Genomic DNA, 19,855 nt, shown 5'->3' with positions numbered 1-19,855 from the left:
CCCTTTCAGTATAACTACCCAATTCGATTCCCACCAGCTAACGTGTAGGTAACCAACCCCCTACGGTATCCAGACGGCTGCTACAACGAGACAACCGACCTGCCCAACACGACGGGCGCCCGCGCCCTCAGCGGTGGGACCAACCTGGTCGCGGCCGGCAACATGACGGTCGAGACGTGCTGGGCGTTTTGCCGGACGGGCGCGGGGGACGCGAGCGGCGGCAAGACGGCGAGCTTCAAGTTTGCTGGGCTGGAGTATGCGCGGTACGTTTTTGCCTTCTTCTTCATTCTTCTTCTTCTTTCTATCTGTCTCTCTTGGAGGCCAAAAAAATGAGCAGGACGGAAAGGCTGGGGGAGAGCGATGGTCGTTGGGCTGGGAAGGTTAGACGGGGTATCGAATTCATGTCAGCCATGGTGGTGACGGTAGATCGGGTGATGGAAGGAAAGGAAGAATGACACGAAATAACGAACAAACCAAAGCTTGGAACTAACTAACTGCCAACAGAGAATGCTGGTGCGCCCAGACTCTCTCCAGCCTGTCGGAAAAGTTACCCGACGGCGCGTGCGACCTCCCGTGCGAGGGTAACACGACGCAGGCCTGCGGTGGAAACCTGAAGCTGACGGTGAGCCCCTTGTTTCATTCTCCAAGGAAACGTCCTGCTGACCAGGTCCAGGTCTACATGGCCAGTGCTGCTAGTACCCGCGTCGCGTGGGCTGCTGCGCTGGTCACCGTCGGCGCGATATCTCTCGTGGTGATATAATGACCCCTTCGGGGGCCTCGTTGGAGAACGGGAAGCATTTCTCGATATTGTTCATAGATGGCCAAATTCCAGCCGAGATACCCTTTCGAATGCCCTCTTGTATTCATTTTCAACAAGTGCCTATTTCGGCTTGTTCCTATTCCTACACATCCCATACAGTGACCCTCTCAACCCGGGCCCACACACATGTAGGTTCTCACCCAGAATCCAACCTCCCAAACCCTCGTTCCTTCATCGCCGCCTGAACAGCCGCCTCCACCTTCTCCACCGCCTCCCTCCACGACCTCTTCCCCAACCCCCCCTCCTCGCCCTGCTCCTCAACAAGCCACCCAAGCCACTTAACTAACACCCTCGCCTTCTCCATATCCTTCTCCTCCTTCACCACCCGCGCAACATACCGCTCAAAAACCTCGACATCCGCCCGGTGCGGCCCCTCCGCCCTCGTCGCATTGTGCCACACCTCCAACATATCCTTGACATCCTTGAGCGACGTCAGTCCGGACTGGGTGAACATCACCTTGGGCGGTTTGTTAGGGAACTTGAGCCGCGTTTGCCCGCCGCCAACCTGGCCTTCTTCCTGGCGGGCCCGGCGGGCGGCAGCCGCAGCAGCAGGGGCATGGTAAGCCAGGCCGGACCGCTGCTGCTGCTGCTGGCGGCGGCGACGCGCGTGGTCCTCTACGACCTCGCGCCGGACATCTTCGGGGAGCTCCGCCAGGACGGCCGGGTCGAGGTCGGCTATCTGGTCGGCGTCCGGTGACGCTTCCTTGTGACCGCGAGGGCGGGTGAGGGGGGCTAGGTTGGTCTGCATCAGACCCGCCTCGGCGTCCTGCTGGCGCTCTCTGCCGCGGGCGCGGCTGAGGAGGGTTTTGATACCGCCGCCGCGTTTGGTCGGGGTATGCTTCTCCTTGGGGCGGTGGATCACCTTGTCTTTGCGTGGGGATTGGGGAAGGACCGTCTGTCCGCCGCCTTGGCGCTTCCTGCGGCCGTAGGAGGCGAGCACCTCGGCTTTCATCTCTTCGGGCAAGGCTTTGAAGACGTCCGGGTCGACGTCGGAGGGGATGTCGTCTGTCAAGGCAGGACTATGGGAGCGTGACTTGACGGGAGGTGATGTGTCGCGCGAGGGAACGGCTGATCTCTTGGCTTGGTTCATGAGCCGGCTGCGGATATCCTGGGGTAGTTCCGCGAGCACGGTAGGGTCGACGTTGGACGGGATGATGAACTGGGTGCCAGCGATATTGAGAGGCGAACTGGCCTTCTCATCAGCTGCGTTCGCCCTGGCGAGGGCCAGCGCTGGGTGAACTTTGGGCTTTCTGGGCGTCAGCGGGTCGACTGAGATAGGATCTTCCGTGACCTCCTGCGCAGAGGGGCGGCTGGGCTTTCCTGGCCCGGAGTCGTCATCAACCTGCTCTGTCTTTGGCCGCTTCGCTGGCGGAGCCATAGCGGCAAAGGTGAGCTTCTTTTGGCTCCCCTCAGGAGCAGCGGATGGCTTGATGGGCTCTAGCTTGGTCATCTGGACTCCCAGACCCCTGAGGTCTCCTGGGCTGAACTTGTAGAAACGCAAAATGGCGACTGCTTCCTTGCCAATAACCTCGCCATCGTTGGTGGCAACCCTAAAACCGATGCTCTTGGTGAACGTATCACATTTGCCATGGCCCAGGTGTTTGGCAGGATCCAGAGGGGCGTCCAGCGCACGTCTCATAATTTTCATGGTCAAATTCTTCCCCTTAACACCTTCATTCAGTAGGCGCCGCTCCAACTCCTTGCATAGGTTGCAGACGAACTCTTCAGCTTCCTCTTGGTTCACAAACCGGATGCCCCAGTTCACATCGGCCGAGACTGACTTGCGGATTGGCTGCTCGCCAACCTCGGTGCGGTCAATGCCCCGAGCAAATTCCCACAGTTTCTCGCCCGTCTTGGGACCCAGAACGGAAACTAAGCGCTCCTTGGATGTCTGACGTAGGTCCCTCACAAACTTGACTCCAATCTCTTCGAGTTTCCCGCCGATGCTGTAAGCCACACCGGGGAGATCCTCGACCTTGAGATCGCTGAGAATATCCAAAACCTGCTCCGGTCGTATTTGATACTGGCCAGCGGGTTTCGCCTTCCGCAAAGCAATCTTAGCGAGCAGGATGTTGCCTCCGATACCAACTGACGCATGGCAGTCTGTCTTCTTCTTGATTTCGGCCCGTAAGTTCGAGACAATCTCGTCGGCTTTCTCTTGCTCCCTCCAGATGCTGCCTTCACTGACCCCAACGCCCTTGGATCCAGCAGCGGAGAGCACGATATCGGTGATGTCGACCAGCGCCTCGTCGATGCTCACACTTTGAACAATGCCTCCGACATCCATAATGGCGTCGTAAAACAGCCTGCTCGCTTCCTCATAGGCTGGGAAGTTGTATGGCACTACCTTGAGGTCTGGGCAGAGCTCCTGGGCGCGTTTCATCCACATGCCGTTTTTGACGCCGAATTTCCTGGCAGGGTAGTTGCAAGACGCAATCTCTGAACCACTGCCGGTGCTGTGTGCGACAACGGCTGGCTTGTCGCGATATTCAGGGGCATGGTGCTTCAGTGAAACGGCGCAAAAGAAGCTGTCGAAGTCGACATGCATGATGTATCGGCGTGCGCCGCTCTTACGCTTGGCGGCTTTCACTGCCAAGCCTTTGTCGGCGGTCAAGCTCATCAGGCGCGACTTCAGTTGGGCCTTCCATGTCGACAGATGGTGCAGACGACTTTCGGAGTAATACTGCTTCAAAAAGTCGGGATTTGCAGTGGACGACTTCCGGATTTTGGGGTCCTGGAGAAGCATGGCATTGTGCTCCTCGGAAGTCATGGGTTTCTCGGCAGGCGGCTTCTCGGGGGCCTTGGAGCTGTGGCTGGATTCAAAGACCTCGGTCTCCTCTTCCCTGCGACTGTCACCGGTATCTGGCGGCTGATTCGTCAAGACGGTATCGTGGGTCTGTTGTTCTACGACCACTGGATCCTCAAGAAGCATGTCCACGTCCATGTCGTCAAAGTCATCGATCGTCTCGAGCGCAGCGGGGGGAGGTTTTCTCGCAGACGGAGGCTGGAACGGGCTGCTAGAAGTGTGGGATTCTGGACGACCGGTCGGTTTCTGGAACTGGCTGGTATAGAAGCTATTCTGGGTCTGTTCACGGTATCCAACGGGGGATTGCTGGGTTGCCTGGTTGAACATCTTGCCGCCGTCCAGCTTGATAGTCTTTTGCCTTGGACCGTCGTCAATGACACGGTAGTCAGTCCAGGGCAAGAGTTTCCCAGCCTTGATGGAATCAATAACCCATGCAGGCTTGACGATGCGGTATTTGGTGAAGTCGATCGTCTTCTTGGGCGGCATGGCCGAGGCGATGATGTGGGTTGCCATGGTCTTGGAATCCAGGTACTGCAGGAAACCAGCTCCATGTTGGACGAGTTCCTTGTGCAGAACGTGCAGTGGTGGCTGAGTGTAGCCCGTGACATGGGCTACGATGCCCTTGAATATCTGGGGCTTGTCTCCGGCGGCGGCGCGCAATTCGGCGTCGAGGTTCTGCAGCTTGAGCTTCTTCCTCCGGAAGTAGTCGCTGAAGCCTCCAAACTCGCTTGGTTCGTACTCCTCGCCGTCCTCGCTGTTGAACTCATGGCTCGCTATGCGCTTCTGCACCGCGGCCGAGTTCTTTTCCAGACGGCTGCCCATGGTGGATTTTGGCGGACAAGGCTGAAAACCGGACAGGTAATCGAGCATGACATCATCGGCGACGTGTTGAGTGCGATCGATATGTATTGTACGCGTTCATGTCATGATAGAAGGCAGATGGGGAAAAGTTTCGTAATAGGCTGGATTTGAGACGGTGAGTATTCCATATTTCGAGCCAAATGAAATCGGATTTCAAGCTGAGCATTTGACGCCCTTTCGATGGCAACCTGGTCACTGTTGTCCCGTGTCTGACATGTGCCTGGAAACGCGACCATTAAAGTGGAGTCACTAAGGTGCGCGCTATCACCTGACACTGACCCGCTGCTTCTTACAGTGGCCGGTCCTTGGCCGTACCGTACCGTATTTGTTTCAGCCTTGCGCTCCGAGGCTGAGCTGGACACTCCTCTCACATCTACCGCCGCAATCATGAATAACGAGCAATTCCGCAGGCTACTGCTGGCGAACTCTGCCAAATCGGGTTCTGACAAAAATGACGTTTCGCCTCCCACTTCCCGCCCAGGGTCAGGTACCCCCGTCGTACTCGGGTCCCGACTCAAGTCGAACATTCCCATGACCCCTCGCTCTGTCACCGGCGCGCGTGTGGACTTCGCCAAGCAGCTCGCAGAACGGAACCAGACTTTCGAAAAGACGCAGAAGAAGATCAAGTCCTCCGTCCCCAGAGGCAGCAAATTCGCCGAGGGCTATGTCGACCGCGCCAAAACAAGGCAAGAAGAGGAGGAGGACGAGCGGGCGGAAAGACTAAAGGCTTTGGAGGAGTCTTTCAAGAAGGAGGAGATTGACCGCGAGACATACGACCGGTTACGAAACGAGATAGCGGGCGGCGACCTCTCAAGCACACATCTTGTGAAGGGTTTGGACTTCAAGCTGTTGGAGCGGATAAAAAGAGGAGAAAATGTCTGGAGCGAAAATGTAAAGCCGGATGGGACAGCAGAGGACGAGCAGTCGCGAGAACCAGTACACGAGGAAGACCCGGATGCTGTCCTAGAGCAGCTAGCGTCGACTGAAGTCAAGGCGATCGAGAAGGAGAAAGTGCAAAAGAAGGGCCAATTTGCTACCACTACGCTCAACCCTGGCCAAAAAAGGTCGCGGAATCAGATACTGGCTGAACTGAAAGCTGCACGGGCAGCAGCAGCCAAGGCCAAAGAGGAGTCGAGTCTCGGCTCCAAGTTCAAGAAGATCGGCGAGAAGAAGACGCCTGGCACGAGGCTAGAAAGAGACAGCAAAGGTCGTGAGGTCATGATTATCGTCGACGAGGATGGTCATGAGAGGCGGAAAGTCAGGAAACTCGATCCCAAGGCTTCCGAGGAGCAAGAAAAGGAAAGGGAGATGCTGGTTTCGAGCAAAGTTCTTGGCATGGAGGTACCCGAGGTGTACAGGAAACAGCAGGAAGCACAGCAGGCTGAGGAAGATGCCAAGGAAATCAGCATCTTCGACGATGCCGGCTCAGACTACGACCCCCTGGCCGAGCTAGCAGGATCCGACGAGTCTTCGGACGAAGAAGGCGAGACCAAAGACGAATTCAAAGCGGAAGCATTAGCTGCGATGCCTCCGCCACCACAACCCGGCGCTCCAGCAGCAAGAAACTACTTCAAGGACTCCAAGACGGCGCTCACGTCAGAAGCAACGTACAAAGCCCCGTCGCTTGACGACCCGGCCTTCCTGGCAGCGCTCAAAAAGGCCAAGGCTGCCAGCGCCCTGGAGAAGTCGGAAGAGGAGCGGAAGGCTGCGGAGCGGGAAGAGATGCTCAAGAAGAAGCTCAGCGAGTTGCACCGAGACGAGGAAGACATGGACATGGGCTTTGGCTCCAGCCGGTTGGAAGACGAGGCAGACTTGGAAGAGACGAAGATTAAGTTGTCTGCTTGGGGCGACAACGACGACGACGATGGAGGAGAGGGCGGCGGCAGCAAGTTAAAGCGGAAGACGGGCGGCAAGAAGAAAAAGAAGAAGGGAGATAAGAACAACTTTGAGGACGTCATGAGGGTGATACAGAGGCAGAAAGGGGGTGGGTGATGGACTGCCTAAATATAGGCTGGTTGGATGGTAAGGTTCTCAGTTATTGTTACGGTATCTGGGTACTCGGTAAGCGGCTTGTTCTCGACAAAGACTAAGTTTGTGCTTGCGAATGAGCTGTATTTGTTGATGTCGTACAACGGCTCTGACTGGACTCTGCGTTCGGCGAGCCTGGGAATTGATACCATAATTAAACAGCTCGTTCCCAAGCACAACTTAGTCTTCCTGGAATACAAGCCGCTTGAGCACCAAGCACCTAAACACTGCAACAATTAACATAGCAGACATTCAACGTTGGACTGCCAATAACTCACGATTGGGCTCATCAAGGGACTGTTTCAAGTGCCTCTGGAAATGACGACTGTCAGGAAACAGAAGAACTCGCTGGGGTACTTGTTGGTTGTTGTTCTGGCTGCCCAATCTGGCAACAGCTCCAATGCTCATGGGATCAACCATCAGTGGATCCGCTGCGGACTGAAACACTGCCCCGGACTACGGCCACCACGCCTCTATTGTCGAAAAGACAAGTCGATCTCATCTTGAATATCTCATCCCTCATTTCTCACTCCCGTTTGCTAACCGACTCTTTCATTCGTAACTTCTCACCGATCTCTGTCTCATTGTCAGTTGTCGCCAGTCGCCGCTAACCAGTAACCCGTCAACGACGAGACCTCATTCATCGCCTCAACTTATCAACATGGAAGACAACCGGATCCCAATATGGCTGGACTGTGACCCGGGCCACGATGTAAGCGTTCTCATCTCTGGGTATGAATTCGCAAGACTCTGGCTACATCCGGCTTCTACACCGAACTTCCGGGGTGTCACACAATCGCTTGACGGCCGGAGCCGGAGCCAGAAGTCGCGGATAGGTCACGTCTTGAATTCCCCATTCAGACACGGCGAGCAAATCCAATATGTAAGATTACTAACTCACTTTATACTAGGACACCTTCGCCATCTTATTAGCAGCCTACCATCCAGCAATCCGGATCCTAGGCGTCTCAACCGTGTTCGGCAATGCCTCTCTCGAGTAGCATCGCCTTTTCCCCCACTTCTATTAGCTCCTTTCACTGACCGCCCTCACCCAGGAAAACAACCCGCAACGCCTGCTCCATCCTCACTGCCATAGGCAAAGCCTCAGCCATCCCCGTCTACGTCGGCGCCTCGCGCGCCCTCTACCGCCCGGCCATGCACGCCCCGACCGACATCCACGGCGAGTCGGGCCTCGACGGCACCGACCTCCTCCCTCCCCCCACCGTCCCGCCCATCACCTCGGTCCCGGCCATTGACGCCGCCTACGCCGCCCTGAAAGCCTGCGGTCCGGGAACGGCCTGGGTCGTCGCCACGGGCGCCTTCACCAACGCCGCCGCGCTGTTCCTCAAGTACCCGGATCTGGTCGCCCACGTCAAGGGGCTGAGCCTGATGGGCGGGGCGCTGGGGGGCGGCTTCACGGGCGCCGTGCTGGGCGAGGTGGACGGGGTGCCGCGCGTGGGTAACTGGACCCAGTTTGCCGAGTTCAACGTCATTGCCGACCCGGAGGCGGCCGCGGCCATCTTTCATGATGGGAGGGGCGGGATCCCGGGGTTGGCGGCCAAGACGACGCTGATTCCGCTTGATGTGAGCCACTTGGTGTTGACGACGGCGGATGTGAGGGATTTAGTGCTGTACGGGCGGGAGGAGGTGGGAAAGGGGGTTGTTGTGAATGGGAATGAGGAAGGGGCGGGGATGAGGGAGGGGAAGACCAGGTTGAGGGTGATGTTGGTGGAGTTGTTGATGTTCTTCGCAAAGACTTATAGGTGAGTCGCTCATCTCCGCGTTGAGGGAGATGAGGACGAGGCTGACGGTGGTCTGGTAGTGATGTCTTTGGTATCACCGAGGGCCCGCCGCTGCATGACCCGCTCGCGGTTGCTGCGGTCCTGGCTGGCGTGGGCGACCAGCACGAGATCCCCTTCTGTGACTGCGACCCGGCAGGAGAGCCCGGCCTGGCGCAGAGGGAGCGGTACGAGGTGACGGTTGTCACTGAGGGCACCTATGAAGACGCCCGCGCCGGAGCCCGGACCGGTCAAATCACTGCGCGCCTGCTCCCTCCCGGCGAGGACGGCGTCAGAATACCGCGCAGCTTGGATATCTCACTGTTCTGGAAGGTCCTTGAGGAGTGCATCTCGAGGGCCGACGCTGCCATCGCTGCTGCCTCCGCTGCCTCCGCTGCCGCTGCCGATGCTGCCGCTGCCGATGCTGTCGAGACCGTGGCCAACTGACTGTGTGCAAACACGGGTGGGAGAATTGGCAGGTGGCAACTGGTGACTATGCGCGGTTAGATTTAGCGCTCTTCTTGCCTTGAGTGGGCGTCCTAGACTTAGACATGGTTTACCTGGATGTTTAGAATGGCAACACGGGCGCCGGACTTCACGTACACTGCAATGCATCAGCTCTGGTCATCAGAACACGTGGAAAAGAGGAGACAGAAAGCAAGGCAATAGAATGGTCTTCGGGTCGTGAATAGAAAGATTCTCGAGTGTTGGATGATCCCACAAGGATCAAAGATATTTGAGGCTCCCAGCCACATATTCAAGAGGTATTCATAATACACGGAAGGAAGTCCACCAACCCAAAGGTCTCGCTCCTGTTCCCGGCGCCTAACGCCATCATAGATCACACCCGCCCCGAACCAGTCAAAAGAGCACAGCGAACAGACACTCCTATCGTTCCATTGACCCTTCAAGCCGGCCGGTCTTCCGGCAGCTCATCCACCACGCGCTCGACCATCTCGATCAGCTCGTCAATATCCGGCCGTTCACTCGGCTCCACCTTCAAGCACCTCCTGACCACCTCACGGATGGGCTCGCTGATAACCTCGTCGTCGGCCGCTGTCGACGCAGACGCCGCCGGCCCTTTCCCCTTGGCCTTTTGCTTCCCGCCAGGCCCCTCGTCCGGAAAGCGCCAGTCGCCCGACAGCACGCAGATGCTCAGCGACCCGCCCGTTTCGTCACTGCGCATCTCGAACGGCGATTTGCCGACGAGGCAGGCGTATAAGGTGCAGCCGAGCGACCAGATGTCAACCTTGGTGTCGATGACGGTGCCCGTCTTGACGTCGAACAGCTCGGGTGCGCGGTACGGCATGGTGCTGTGCTCGGCGGCCGTGTCCTGTGTGGCGATGGCCAGCGAGCGGCTGGTGATGGGCAGGGGCGAGACGGCGATGGAGCCGAGGTCCATGATGATGGGTTCCGTGCCCGAGTCCGATATCATGATGTTGGCTGGAACAATCCGTTGTGTCAGTGTACGGTTTTGGGGAGATTGAAATAAAGGAGAAGCTGGACGCACCCGGCTTGATATCCCGATGGGCATAACTCCTCAATGCCCCCGGCGCCGCAGCCGGAAGCCTCTCATCCTCCGTCATCAACGGCTGCTGCTGCTCCGTCTCATCATCCTCGTCGGCGCCACCCTGCCGCCCCTTGGAATTCTTCCCATTCTCAACCACCCTCCCGACCTCCATCCTTTCTCCGCGCGTACCGTCACCAACCCCAGCCTCCCCGGGGCCGCGATACAAATGCATATCCCTCAGCGCCCTACAGACCCCCAAAAACAACAACATCAACCTCTTCTCGGGAAACCGGGTATGGTTGACTAAATTCGCATTAATCATGTCCTGCAGGTTGCCGCGGCGGTAGTACGGCAGGAGCACATAGACCGTCTTGCTCTGCTCGCCACCGCCGCGCTCAGTGGCTATGGCGTAATCGACGCTGTGGATGACGCCCGGGCTGTGCGCAAACAGCTTGTACGCCTCGACCTCCTTCATGGCCTGCGCGACCGACTCGGCGCCGAACGGACAGCGGATCTTTTTCAGCGCAAAGAGCTCCGATGTCGACGTGTCCTGAACCAGGTAGACGTACGAGAAGCCGCCCTGTGTGACGAGGAGGGAAAGAAGTTAGTATGGGAAGGAGACTCCAGAAGTTGGGGATGGGTATATGTACCTCGCCAAGCAGTCGCAAGATCTTGAAGCTGCGGTTGTTGATGTTGAGCGTCGGCGAGCTCGGGAAACAGTTCAGGCAGCTCCCGAAGGAGGATATGAGGTCGAATAAGACTTGCGCCATAGTGGGCTGGTTGCTGGAAGGTGGGCAGTTCGAGAAATTAGTTGAAAAGGTTCGTCATGCGTGTTGTTCGCAATGGCTGGCCACTCCTCGTCAAGGGCTCGCCAGTCTGTCTGCGACTGAAATCGAAGCAGTCCGTCACCGCTGGTGAAGATTCGGTTATCCGCGTCTCACGATTGGCGGGTATATGAAGGAGAAGTGTTCCTGGAAGAGTATCTACTGCTTCCAGCTTGTCAGCATGTTTTTCAAGGTGAAGTGTCGAGCTGGCGCGTTGTCAGCCGCTGCGCCAGGGTGAGTTGCAGGTTCCTGCGCAACGGATTGGAGTCGTGCAGTGGGTCCATGCCGTGGGATGATTTCAGTGTATTACCTGCTAAATATGGGATGTCAAGCGGAAGCAGCTTCGCGATGCATGTGGAAGAAAAGAAACAATATGTCACGATCGCGCGATAGAGAAAGATGATTGAAGGAATATACCTAAAAGAGAGGTATCATGGCATAAGTAAGGTGTACATACGATGCGCCCTATCCCTCCTAACCCCCAACGTCGAGCACCACCCAAAGAGGTATTCACAAGTGCCGTTACATACACCAATGAGATTGAACATGCCAACAAAACAATTCAATTACAAAAGCCCTACTAGACACAACAACACCTAGGTAAGGACGCAGCAAGGTACTGGATATAACCCCCGTATCCCCAATACCTTCATTGGCCTCGCCCTTCCAATAAAAAAAAAAAACCCCATTCCCTCCCTATCGATGACCAAAAGAAGACCGGGGAGCCTAAAACGCGTCCTCAAAAGGGCAATCCACACTATCATGCCCGTCCCTCTCGCACAGCGCACACCACTTGCCCGCATCCACCACGCCGCTATCCTTGCCCGCGACGGGACCTGAGTCCGTCTGGTTGGCCATTGTCGTCCCACCTGCAACCGCACCAGCACCCGCACTGGCGGCGGTGACAGTTGCCGGAGTAGGCGTAGGTTCCGGGTCGCTGATAGATTTGCCGCCGCCGGCGGTGGTCTTGACAGGCGACAGCGGGGCGGGCTTAGGCACCACACCCGCATCATCATCGTACTCCCTCTTCTCGATGCCGTTCGTACCATTGCCGTTGTCGCCCAAAACTCCCTTCTGCTGCTTCTGATCGGGGAAGACATTGGTGCATGTAAGGATGTCATGCCCGGACGTCTCACAAATCTCGCACCACAGCGTGCTGTTCTCGGTCGCGGTGCTGTACGCGTCGCTCTCGGGCATCGTCTCGAGCTCGGTGCGGCCGCCGCGGTTGTGCTTCGGCGGCGACGAGAGGCTCTTGAGCTGCTGCTGCTGCTGCTGCAACTCCGCACTGTTGCCGAGAGAGGCAGGTGGCGCGATGACCGTCCCCCTCGAGTCGCGAATCGAGCTGCGGTCTGGGTTGTTGTGGTTGCCGCCGCCGCCAACGGTCATGGCGCTCCCGCGGTGGCCGGGCCCAACGGCCGTCAGGACGCTTCCCCTGCGCAGCGTCTCCAATTCGCGCTCCAGCTCCTCCTCGCGCGCCATCTTGCTTTCCAGCAGCGCCCGAAGCTCGGCGACTTCGCGGTCGAGCTTCTCGCGGGTGAGGCGGTCTTCGATCGACTCGCCGTGGTGCGGCCGGAACGATGACGGACGTTGAGTGGGACTTCTGTCCGAATTGTCGTTTGGCACCGAGTCTCTGCTGAGCGAGTGGATGATGGCTTTGAGGCCCCTGATCTCGTCCTCTTTTTGCTCCAGCTCCTTGGACATGGACCCGTTGTTGCCGGCGCCGTTAGCGCCGTTCATGGCCGAGGCCTTTTCCCGCTCTCGCCGAAGCTCGGTGCGTGTCCTTTCCACCTCCCCACGCAGGAACTCGACCTCGCCGCGTGCCTCGGCCTCTCCTCTCCGAGCGTCTTCTAGACCCTCCTCAAGCTCTTGCACAAGCTCCTCGAGCTGTTTCAGCTGCGCCGCGATGGTGTCAACATCGGCAGTCCTGTCCTGAAGCTCTTGTATCTCCTGCATCAGCTCTTCGATCCTCTTTTCGTACACCCGCTCCGTCTCCGAGCTCGCCATCTCTAGTGTGTCAATGGTACTGCGAAAGTCTGCTCGGTGCGCGTCGAATTCGGCCGTGAGCATGGCGATCTTATCGTTCTTTTCCCGGAGCAGCGCCCGAAGCTGCGCAGAATCTTTGTCGTCTATGCTGCTCCGCCGCTGAACCGGCGGCCCTGTCGAGTTCTCGATCAGCCCCTGAAGCTCCGTCAAGCTACTCTCCATTTCGGCTAGTGTGGTCGCCTGTTCTTTGAGTTGACGATTCCGGTCCTCCAGCTCGGCCCTGAGCCTCTCCAGCTCCTCGTCATTCCCATGGTTGCCAATCCGTGACGCGGCCCTTGATGCCGGCCGTATTTTCATGGCAAAGGATGAGACGGACCCGATACTACCGTTTGTCTGGGTCCTCTGCACGCCGACGGGCGTCGTGTCGTCGTCGGTAAAATTTGGGTTTGAGGTTGTTCCAAGCACTGATACACTGCGCGGTCCGACGCTCCCTTTCCGTGCGTGCCCTGGCATTCGCTTGCTATGATCACCGGCGGTCCCGCGCACGCTCTGTGCAAGTTTGTTTGCTGACGTCGGGCTGCCGAACCTGGGCGCACCTGCTTTCGGCGCTGGGGTAGCGATGGTTGGGCGTGGGCCTGGCGTCATGAGCCTCCTTACGGGCGACTCTGGTCGCGGCAGAGACGGGCGCATCTTTTTGCCCAGCGGACTTCCGGGACGGCCAGGACCGACAGACTGGCTGAACTTGGGCAGCCCGGGGGTTGGCGGGGTGAAGTTGGTCGAGTTTTGGCTGGCAACTTTTAATCCGCCGCTCGCTGGGGTGATCGGAAACGAGTTCCCGGGCATTGAGGGTGATTCGCGCTTGACAGCCTTGGATAAAGGCAGAAAGATGCCGGCGCCTGGCTGCTCGGTCGTGAAGTAATAAACACTGCGTCAAGAAGGAATTCAGTCAGCGCTATGGCCGAGCTTCTCGGCGCAAGGACGCAGATGCGTGAACGAGCGGCCAGACACCGAGGATCAACTTACCCATCGACATCACCGTTGTTCTTTCCCCTGGGCGCATAGTCAGGGTGCAGCTCGACACCGGCAAAGGTGCCTTTCCGGCCCGCGACGGCGCCGATGAATTTAATTGTTCCCGTCATGCTGCCCGGCACCTCGACCGTATCGCCGATGGCAATCTCGTCGCTGCCGCCCAAGCGGCCCGGGCTGTGTGGCATGGGCATGGTGTCGCTGGCCAAGACTGAGTTGTATGCGTAGGCTGCCGAGTCATCGGGGATGGCGGCCAGCGAGTTCTGCGTGAGAGCGGCGACCGACCCCTTGCGCGCAAGCGCCGGGGGAACCAGACGCGACGACTGCGCGGTATACAGCTGGTTGAGGTTCGGGGTGGACGCCGTCGCTATGCCGCCGCGGCCGGGCCGTCTTGACAGGGTGTGTCGTGTCGTCGTGTTGTAGGTCGAGGTTGTTGTTGTTAAGGACATCTTGGCTAAACCAAGGTAGCGACTTGTGGCGGCCAACGCTCTGGCGATGGCTCTTTATTGTTATTGTTTACACACCCCACTCCGGGCGCACCCAGTGCCTGGGAGTCCCGCTAGAACCGAGCGGGACGGGCCACTGGACGGGCAAACAACAGGAACCTGGAACCTTCCAATAGTCTGGAGGTCAGGTGCGGGCCAACAATGACCGACGAAGGAGGGTCGCCCTTTTTGGCCGCCCAAACACAGCACAAAGCAGCCCAAGAGTGATGCTCGCTTTTTGCTGTGACTGATTGGCGTGGAAACGGAAAATGAACGGGCTCTATTCTTGAGGCGGAAGTATGCCTTTGTCACCAAATGGTCAAAAATGCAACCAGGGGCGAATAAAAGGGAGAGAAACTCGTGCTTTCTTTGGAAATACAGCGAAGGATCGGTCTGGTCTTTTCCCCGGTTTCAGATGATCGATGCTTTCTTTGCGGATGAGTCGAATGATAGACAAGGCCGGCGCCGGTATTGGCAGCAGGAAGAAGAAAGCTCAGGGCGATGCGACAATGAGATCGGCGGGGTAATAGGGTGTCCTCGGCCCAACAAAAAGAGGTTACCAGTTATGAAAGGGGTTGAACATCATGACTGGGAAATGAGAAGGTAACCGTCCCAAGATGAAGTCGATAACCGAGCGAGTGGATAGGGCCGCCCGACAGCAGGATAGAGTGTGCCTAAGTACTCGGTAGAAATCAAACAAGATGGGCCTTGGGAGATGACGAAGGCCGTTTTCGCCGCATTTTCTTTCATTATCCAACTTGAACCTTACCTATACTTATTAAACAGCCATCGACATTACTTATGCCAACTGACCAGGACTTCCCGTCTGCAAGTAACCGGGTAAACTTCCTTTCGGCGCCGTTTTCCCAATTTCCCTCCGTCGCTCATCGGCGTTGCTACGCTTCTTCCCCGCGACCTGAATAATAAGAAGGGGGAGCAACTGAATAAAAGCAGTGGCCGAATTATCGACATGCTACCTATGTTCTGCAGTGCCTCTCCGGAAGATGCCTCCTGTCACAACCCCCTTGTTATGTGACATTGAGATCTTGCGACCTTGTAGATTCTGACGGAGGGATATTCTGGGGAAACGCTGATTTGAGAACTAAGTCGACGAGTTTGGCCTTGGTGCTCTGTACCTCGATTGCCATTGCTGAGGTACTGCTTTCTTGAGAGCCCTCAACTCGAGCTCATCCAATGTCGGATGTCAACAAGCGGTCGACTATGAGACCTACTAAGCTGAGAGCAGGAAAGCAGGCTTGTTCCTGTCAATGCACGCAACGGTGCCACGCTGGCACGGCACAAGCCCGCATGAACAAGTACATACGGGTCAGTACTGGGTGAGAGCCCTAGTCATGATGCAAGATGTAACAGGCCGTTTGCAACTGTGGGAAGGCATCGCCGCAAGCAGGCACAGAATATAAGGGGAACTGTGCTTGGAAATATTCACCTCCTCGCAGAAACAACCCTATCAACAATCCTTCGATCGCTAGAGCCAAAGGGGCTCATGAGGGAGATTCGGGGCGTTGAATGATATCGTCGCTGTTCACAGGGCGGCTACCGTCGTTGAGAACAATAGCCTCGCGATGCCGATGCCTGACACGCTGTTCCTCGGCCGTCTGCACTCCCTGTTGGAGAGACCGGAGAAGGAGCCGCGCCTGCTCATCATCCCGCAAGTTGTTCAAGTTGATGTTGCCAGGAAGCAAGACGCTGAATCGCTCAATAAAAGGGAGGTTGTCCTCTGGGTCGCTGTCCGAGGAGGAGGAAGATGCAGGCAAAAGCCCCGCCTTTTCCAACGCTTCTCGCCCGGAGTGCGTGCCCCGAATCGAGGCGACAATATCGGTAATCCTATTACTTCTGCAGCGCATGTACTGTGCAAAATTCCGTTGCCGATCCTGCTCGGAGACCCCCCAGTTCTGCTTGGCCAGCCACTTGTCGATAAACTTGGCCTTGATGAGTTTCTCGGCATCGTAGCAGCTGACCAGCTGGCTGATGAACATCAGGCACAGCTTCTCCGCCATGTCGCGCAGTGAATACTCGTCCCAATCTTCGTCGTCGAGCACTTCCTGTCCCGGGTCGAGGCACAACTCGAGACACCTGACCAGCGCAGCATATGCTTTCCATCTATGCAGTCGCTCGAGGCTCTCTTCAGGTAGTCAGTCGTCCGGTCTGGTACTCTGCTAAGAAGTGCAAGCCGACTCACGCGGGTCAGTGATGGTAGCGAGCGCCCTCAGGTTCCTCATGCGCTCGTCGTAGTCGCCGCGCGTGATGCCCCAGAGCAGCAGGTCGACCGTTTCCCTGTCGTTGACGGCTCTGTCGCAAACAATCTTGGCCGCTGTCTCTCGGATAGACTGGTTGTAGTGGCCAAGGAGTGTGTCGAGGGTGCTCAGCTTCAGGGCATCTTCGGTCTCTTGGGTGATGTACTGCGTCTTAGGCTGTACTGGTTTGATCTCGGCGTCGTCGCGCCACTTCTTCAGCAGGACGCGCAAGCCCAGAAGCCAGCCCACTGCATTGATGGCCAAGTAGCCAAACAATACCCGGTCATCCCGGAGGAACTTGATTAACCACCCCATGGTGCGGATGTGCCTGGTGGCGATGAAGGTGTCTGCTGCTCATGGATGATGGAGCTGGTTGATGCAGTTGCATGCCCCACAATGACGGGATCGTAGGGTAATTCACCTCAGCTGCGACCCGACAGGACAGGTGGGGCCTCCAGATAAGATTGCAGAGCATGTCCGTCTGAAAATTATCTGAGCAAAGGATCGCTTTGCACCACGAGAAAGCTGCCACTTCGGCGAAGTACCAGTGACAGGAAGGATCAAGTCAAAACACCAGAATGGCCGGATCTCAACTCAAGAGGCTCAAAGCCTCGCTGAGGGAACAGGGTATCATTGGGCCTCAAAAGTCCAAGAAGCAGAAGCGGCAAAATGCCGAGGAGCAAAAGGCACGACCCGACAAGCGCCTGCAGCGAGGCGAGGCCTTAGCCAGCATCAGAGAGCAATTCAACCCCTTCCAGTTCAAAACAAACGCCCGAGGGCCCAAGTTTGAAGTTACCACCAACAAGCCGACCAACGACAGGGCAGCCATGGCTATCAAGGGGCGCCCCGGGCTGGCCAAGGCCATGGGAGAAGAGAGGGTAGGTTTGGGTCTTGCGTGGACATGGTCGCGATTCTCTGAGTCCGCTAACAACCCATAACCAGCGGCGGCAAACCCTTCTTGTTGAGATGCAACGGCGCAACAAGGTCGGCGGCCTCATCGACAGACGTTTCGGCGAAGACGATGCGAATTTGTCGCTCGAGGACAAGATGATTGAGAGATACACGCGGGAGCAGCAGCGAGCCCACAAGAAGAGCTCCATGTTCGATCTTGAAGACGATGAGCCAATGGGAGGATTGACTCACATGGGCAGACCTCTGTTCGACGGCGACGAGGACGAGGCGCCCGTGAAGGACGACTTCGACGGGGAGGAGCTGCCCTCTGGCGATGAATCCGACAGCTCGCGCGCCGAGAGAAGGAGGTTGAAGCGCCAACGACTGGAAGGAGCCGCTGGGGAGCAGGAGGAGGAGAATGGACAACCTGAGCGGAAAAAGACGAAGAAAGAGATATACGAAGAAGTGATTGCCAAGTCTAAGCTTTACAAATATGTGCGCCTACCATTACTCTCGTGAGAGTAGCCAGCATGCTAATGACTCGCAGGAACGGCAAGCAGCCAAGGAAGAGGACAACGAACTCAGGGCCGAACTCGATCAGGCTATGCCCGAACTCCAGGCACTTCTCTTCCAGAGACAGAAGCCTCCATCAAAGGACGAGAAGCCCGCCGAAACCGCCATGGTCATTACCGGCAAGGATAAAGCTGCAGTTGACAAGGAGTACGACATTCGGGTGAAGCAGCTCGCTGCGGATAAGCGCGCGCAGCCCGCTGAGAGGACGAAGACGGAGGAGGAAAAGGCGGAAGAAGAGTCAAAACGACTCAAGGAGCTCGAAGAAAAGCGGCTGAAGCGAATGCGCGGAGAGATGGATGAGGAGGATGAAGAGGAGGACGAGCAAGAGGAAGGCAAGAGCAAGGGAGGAAAGGGGGCTGCGGATGGAGACGCCTATGATCCATTCCAAACTGAGGAGGTTGATGAATTCGGTCTCGGCAAGGGTGTTAAATACCGACCAACCGCCACCGAGCTGGGATTCGATGATGAAGACGATTTTCTAATCGATGACGACCTGGTCGCCAGCGGCTCCGACCTCGAGCTCGAAAGCGACGACATGGAGGGCGAAGAGAGCGACGAGGAGGGGGCTGGATCACAATTCGGCTCCGACGATGACGAGTTCGTGAAGGGAATACTGACCGAGGCCGTCATCAAGGACCCTGTTTTCCAGACAGACGATAACGCCAAGGGAGACGACGAGCATGGCATCCCTTATACTTTCCCATGTCCGCAGTCTCACGACGATATGCTCAAGATTCTTGAAGGCATCGACGTGACGAAGACCCCGGTAGCTGTCCAACGGATCAGGGCCCTCTACCACCCCAAGCTCGATAGCAAGAACAAAGAGAGGCTCGCCAAATTCTCTCAGGTTCTCGTCCAACACATCGCATACCTCGGCGACAGGTTCGAACCGCATTGGTTTCCCACATTGGAGAGCCTCAGTCGGCATGTCCATTCGCTGGCGAAGTCGTTTCCAATCGAGGTGGCCAAGGCTTACCGAACGCACATCCAAGAGATGGAGCAAGAGCGGCCACTAGCTCTGACTGTAGGGGATCTGGTCATTTTGACTGCAATCGGGGCAACCTTTCCCACGTCCGACCATTTTCATCAGGTTGTCACTCCTGCAATGCTTGCCATTGCGCGTTATCTCGGGCAAAAGATACCACAGGGACTCTGCGATTACGCCACCGGGACTTATCTCTCGATTCTCGCTCTCCAGTACCAGCAGTTCTCGAAGCGCTATGTCCCGGAGTTGATGAACTTCTGCCTCAACACACTATGCTCTCTGGCGCCCGAGAAGCCCCAAGAAAAGCTAGGCTTTTTCCCAGTCCACGAGCCAGCACCAGGGATTCGAATCAGAGGCGCCGATAAGACTACCATCCGACAGCTGAATTGCAGCGATTGCCAGCAGAAGCAGTCTCTTTCCCCTGAAGACGGAGTCTCCCTCAAAGTCGCCATCGCCAGCACCATCACGGCAATTCTCAAAGCAGCCACCGAGACATGGCACAAACTCTCCGCTTTCCACGAGACCTTCCACCCCGCGCTCCTCGTCCTCCAACACCTCACCTTCAAACCAAACTCGACCCATCTCCCGGCCGCCCTCACGAGCAAACTAATCGGCACCATCTCCACCATCGCCCGCCTCCTCCAACTAGCCCGCCTCTTCCGTCGCCCGCTCGAGCTGCACCACCACCGCCCGCTCGCCATTCGCACCTACGTGCCCAAGTTCGAGGACTCGTTCGACCCGGACAAGCACTACGATCCGGACCGGGAGCGCGCCGAGCTGGCCAAGCTCAAGGCCGAGCACAAGCGCGAGCGCAAGGGGGCGCTCCGCGAGCTGCGCAAGGATGCCGCCTTCATGCAGCGCGAGAATCTGCGCATTAAGAAGGAGCGCGACGCGGCGTACGAGAAGAAGTACAAGCGCCTCGTGGCCGAGATCCAGGGGGAAGAAGGGCGCGCGGCGAACGAGTACGCGCGGGAAAAGGAGGCGAGGAAGAGGAAGGCTGCGAAGGGGAGGTAGTTCTTCTATCTGTATT

The 19,855-nt window shown here is 57.3% G+C and overlaps 8 protein-coding genes across 8 annotated transcripts; 4 read left to right on the top strand and 4 right to left on the bottom strand.

Annotated features, from left to right (window-relative positions):
• Positions 1–75: 75 nt before the first annotated feature.
• Positions 76–760, top strand: N657DRAFT_561053 (WSC-domain-containing protein; the record flags this gene model as incomplete). The annotated part of the gene is made up of 3 exons (XM_062788034.1): positions 76–263; positions 505–622; positions 674–760. Coding segments are annotated over 3 exons (393 nt in total), but the record flags the coding sequence as incomplete, so codon positions are not given.
• An 84-nt stretch (positions 761–844) lies between these two features.
• Positions 845–4,684, bottom strand: N657DRAFT_639319 (DNA repair protein). The gene has a single exon (XM_062791750.1). It carries the CDS (start codon positions 4,446–4,448, stop codon positions 957–959), a length of 3,492 nt encoding a protein of 1,163 aa, XP_062652584.1. The 5' UTR covers positions 4,449–4,684; the 3' UTR covers positions 845–956.
• A 190-nt stretch (positions 4,685–4,874) lies between these two features.
• On the top strand, positions 4,875–6,479 carry N657DRAFT_676553 (uncharacterized protein; the record flags this gene model as incomplete). The annotated part of the gene is made up of 1 exon (XM_062795903.1): positions 4,875–6,479. The coding sequence occupies one exon, from the start codon at positions 4,875–4,877 to the stop codon at positions 6,477–6,479; it is 1,605 nt and encodes a 534-aa protein (XP_062652583.1).
• Positions 6,480–6,931: 452 nt separating this feature from the next.
• N657DRAFT_42620 (nucleoside hydrolase) lies at positions 6,932–9,139 on the top strand. The gene is made up of 4 exons (XM_062787315.1): positions 6,932–7,227; positions 7,427–7,512; positions 7,571–8,278; positions 8,338–9,139. The coding sequence occupies exons 1-4, from the start codon at positions 7,177–7,179 to the stop codon at positions 8,738–8,740; spliced, it is 1,248 nt and encodes a 415-aa protein (XP_062652582.1). The 5' UTR covers positions 6,932–7,176; the 3' UTR covers positions 8,741–9,139.
• Positions 8,957–10,872, bottom strand: N657DRAFT_639316 (kinase-like protein). Its single transcript, XM_062791749.1, has 3 exons — positions 10,454–10,872; positions 9,804–10,383; positions 8,957–9,736 (listed from the first exon to the last, which is right to left on the bottom strand). Exons 1-3 carry the CDS (start codon positions 10,571–10,573, stop codon positions 9,201–9,203), a joined length of 1,236 nt encoding a protein of 411 aa, XP_062652581.1. The 5' UTR covers positions 10,574–10,872; the 3' UTR covers positions 8,957–9,200.
• A 481-nt stretch (positions 10,873–11,353) lies between these two features.
• On the bottom strand, positions 11,354–14,085 carry N657DRAFT_563493 (uncharacterized protein; the record flags this gene model as incomplete). Its single annotated transcript, XM_062788217.1, has 2 exons — positions 11,354–13,535; positions 13,634–14,085. The coding sequence occupies 2 exons, from the start codon at positions 14,083–14,085 to the stop codon at positions 11,354–11,356; spliced, it is 2,634 nt and encodes an 877-aa protein (XP_062652580.1).
• A 1,538-nt stretch (positions 14,086–15,623) lies between these two features.
• Positions 15,624–16,691, bottom strand: N657DRAFT_561736 (uncharacterized protein; the record flags this gene model as incomplete). The annotated part of the gene is made up of 2 exons (XM_062788078.1): positions 15,624–16,264; positions 16,322–16,691. The coding sequence occupies 2 exons, from the start codon at positions 16,689–16,691 to the stop codon at positions 15,624–15,626; spliced, it is 1,011 nt and encodes a 336-aa protein (XP_062652579.1).
• Positions 16,692–16,954: 263 nt separating this feature from the next.
• Positions 16,955–19,839, top strand: N657DRAFT_608565 (Nop14-like protein; the record flags this gene model as incomplete). The annotated part of the gene is made up of 3 exons (XM_062790272.1): positions 16,955–17,254; positions 17,319–17,762; positions 17,815–19,839. 3 exons carry the CDS (start codon positions 16,955–16,957, stop codon positions 19,837–19,839), a joined length of 2,769 nt encoding a protein of 922 aa, XP_062652578.1.
• Positions 19,840–19,855: the final 16 nt, after the last annotated feature.

The sequence above is a fragment of the Parathielavia appendiculata genome (genome assembly GCF_033297405.1).
Source record: "Parathielavia appendiculata strain CBS 731.68 unplaced genomic scaffold N657scaffold_1, whole genome shotgun sequence".
Classification (NCBI taxonomy): Eukaryota; Fungi; Ascomycota; class Sordariomycetes; order Sordariales; family Chaetomiaceae; genus Parathielavia; species Parathielavia appendiculata.
The sequence above is the reverse complement of the archived record's forward strand: the minus strand, read 5'-3'. Positions and strand labels throughout refer to the sequence as shown.

Excerpts from the sequence above, each read along its gene's own strand:
- N657DRAFT_639319 (XM_062791750.1), bottom strand. The coding sequence starts at position 4,448 with ATGGGCAGCCGTCTGGAAAAGAACTCGGCCGCGGTGCAGAAGCGCATA.
- N657DRAFT_42620 (XM_062787315.1), top strand. The coding sequence starts at position 7,177 with ATGGAAGACAACCGGATCCCAATATGGCTGGACTGTGACCCGGGCCAC. Across the intron at positions 7,228-7,426 it reads ACTGTGACCCGGGCCACGAT|GACACCTTCGCCATCTTATT; the intron begins GTAAGCGTTCTC and ends ACTTTATACTAG. Across the intron at positions 7,513-7,570 it reads TTCGGCAATGCCTCTCTCGA|GAAAACAACCCGCAACGCCT; the intron begins GTAGCATCGCCT and ends GCCCTCACCCAG.
- N657DRAFT_639316 (XM_062791749.1), bottom strand. The coding sequence starts at position 10,573 with ATGGCGCAAGTCTTATTCGACCTCATATCCTCCTTCGGGAGCTGCCTG. Across the intron at positions 10,384-10,453 it reads TCTTGCGACTGCTTGGCGAG|GGCGGCTTCTCGTACGTCTA; the intron begins GTACATATACCC and ends CTCGTCACACAG. Across the intron at positions 9,737-9,803 it reads CCATCGGGATATCAAGCCGG|CCAACATCATGATATCGGAC; the intron begins GTGCGTCCAGCT and ends GGATTGTTCCAG.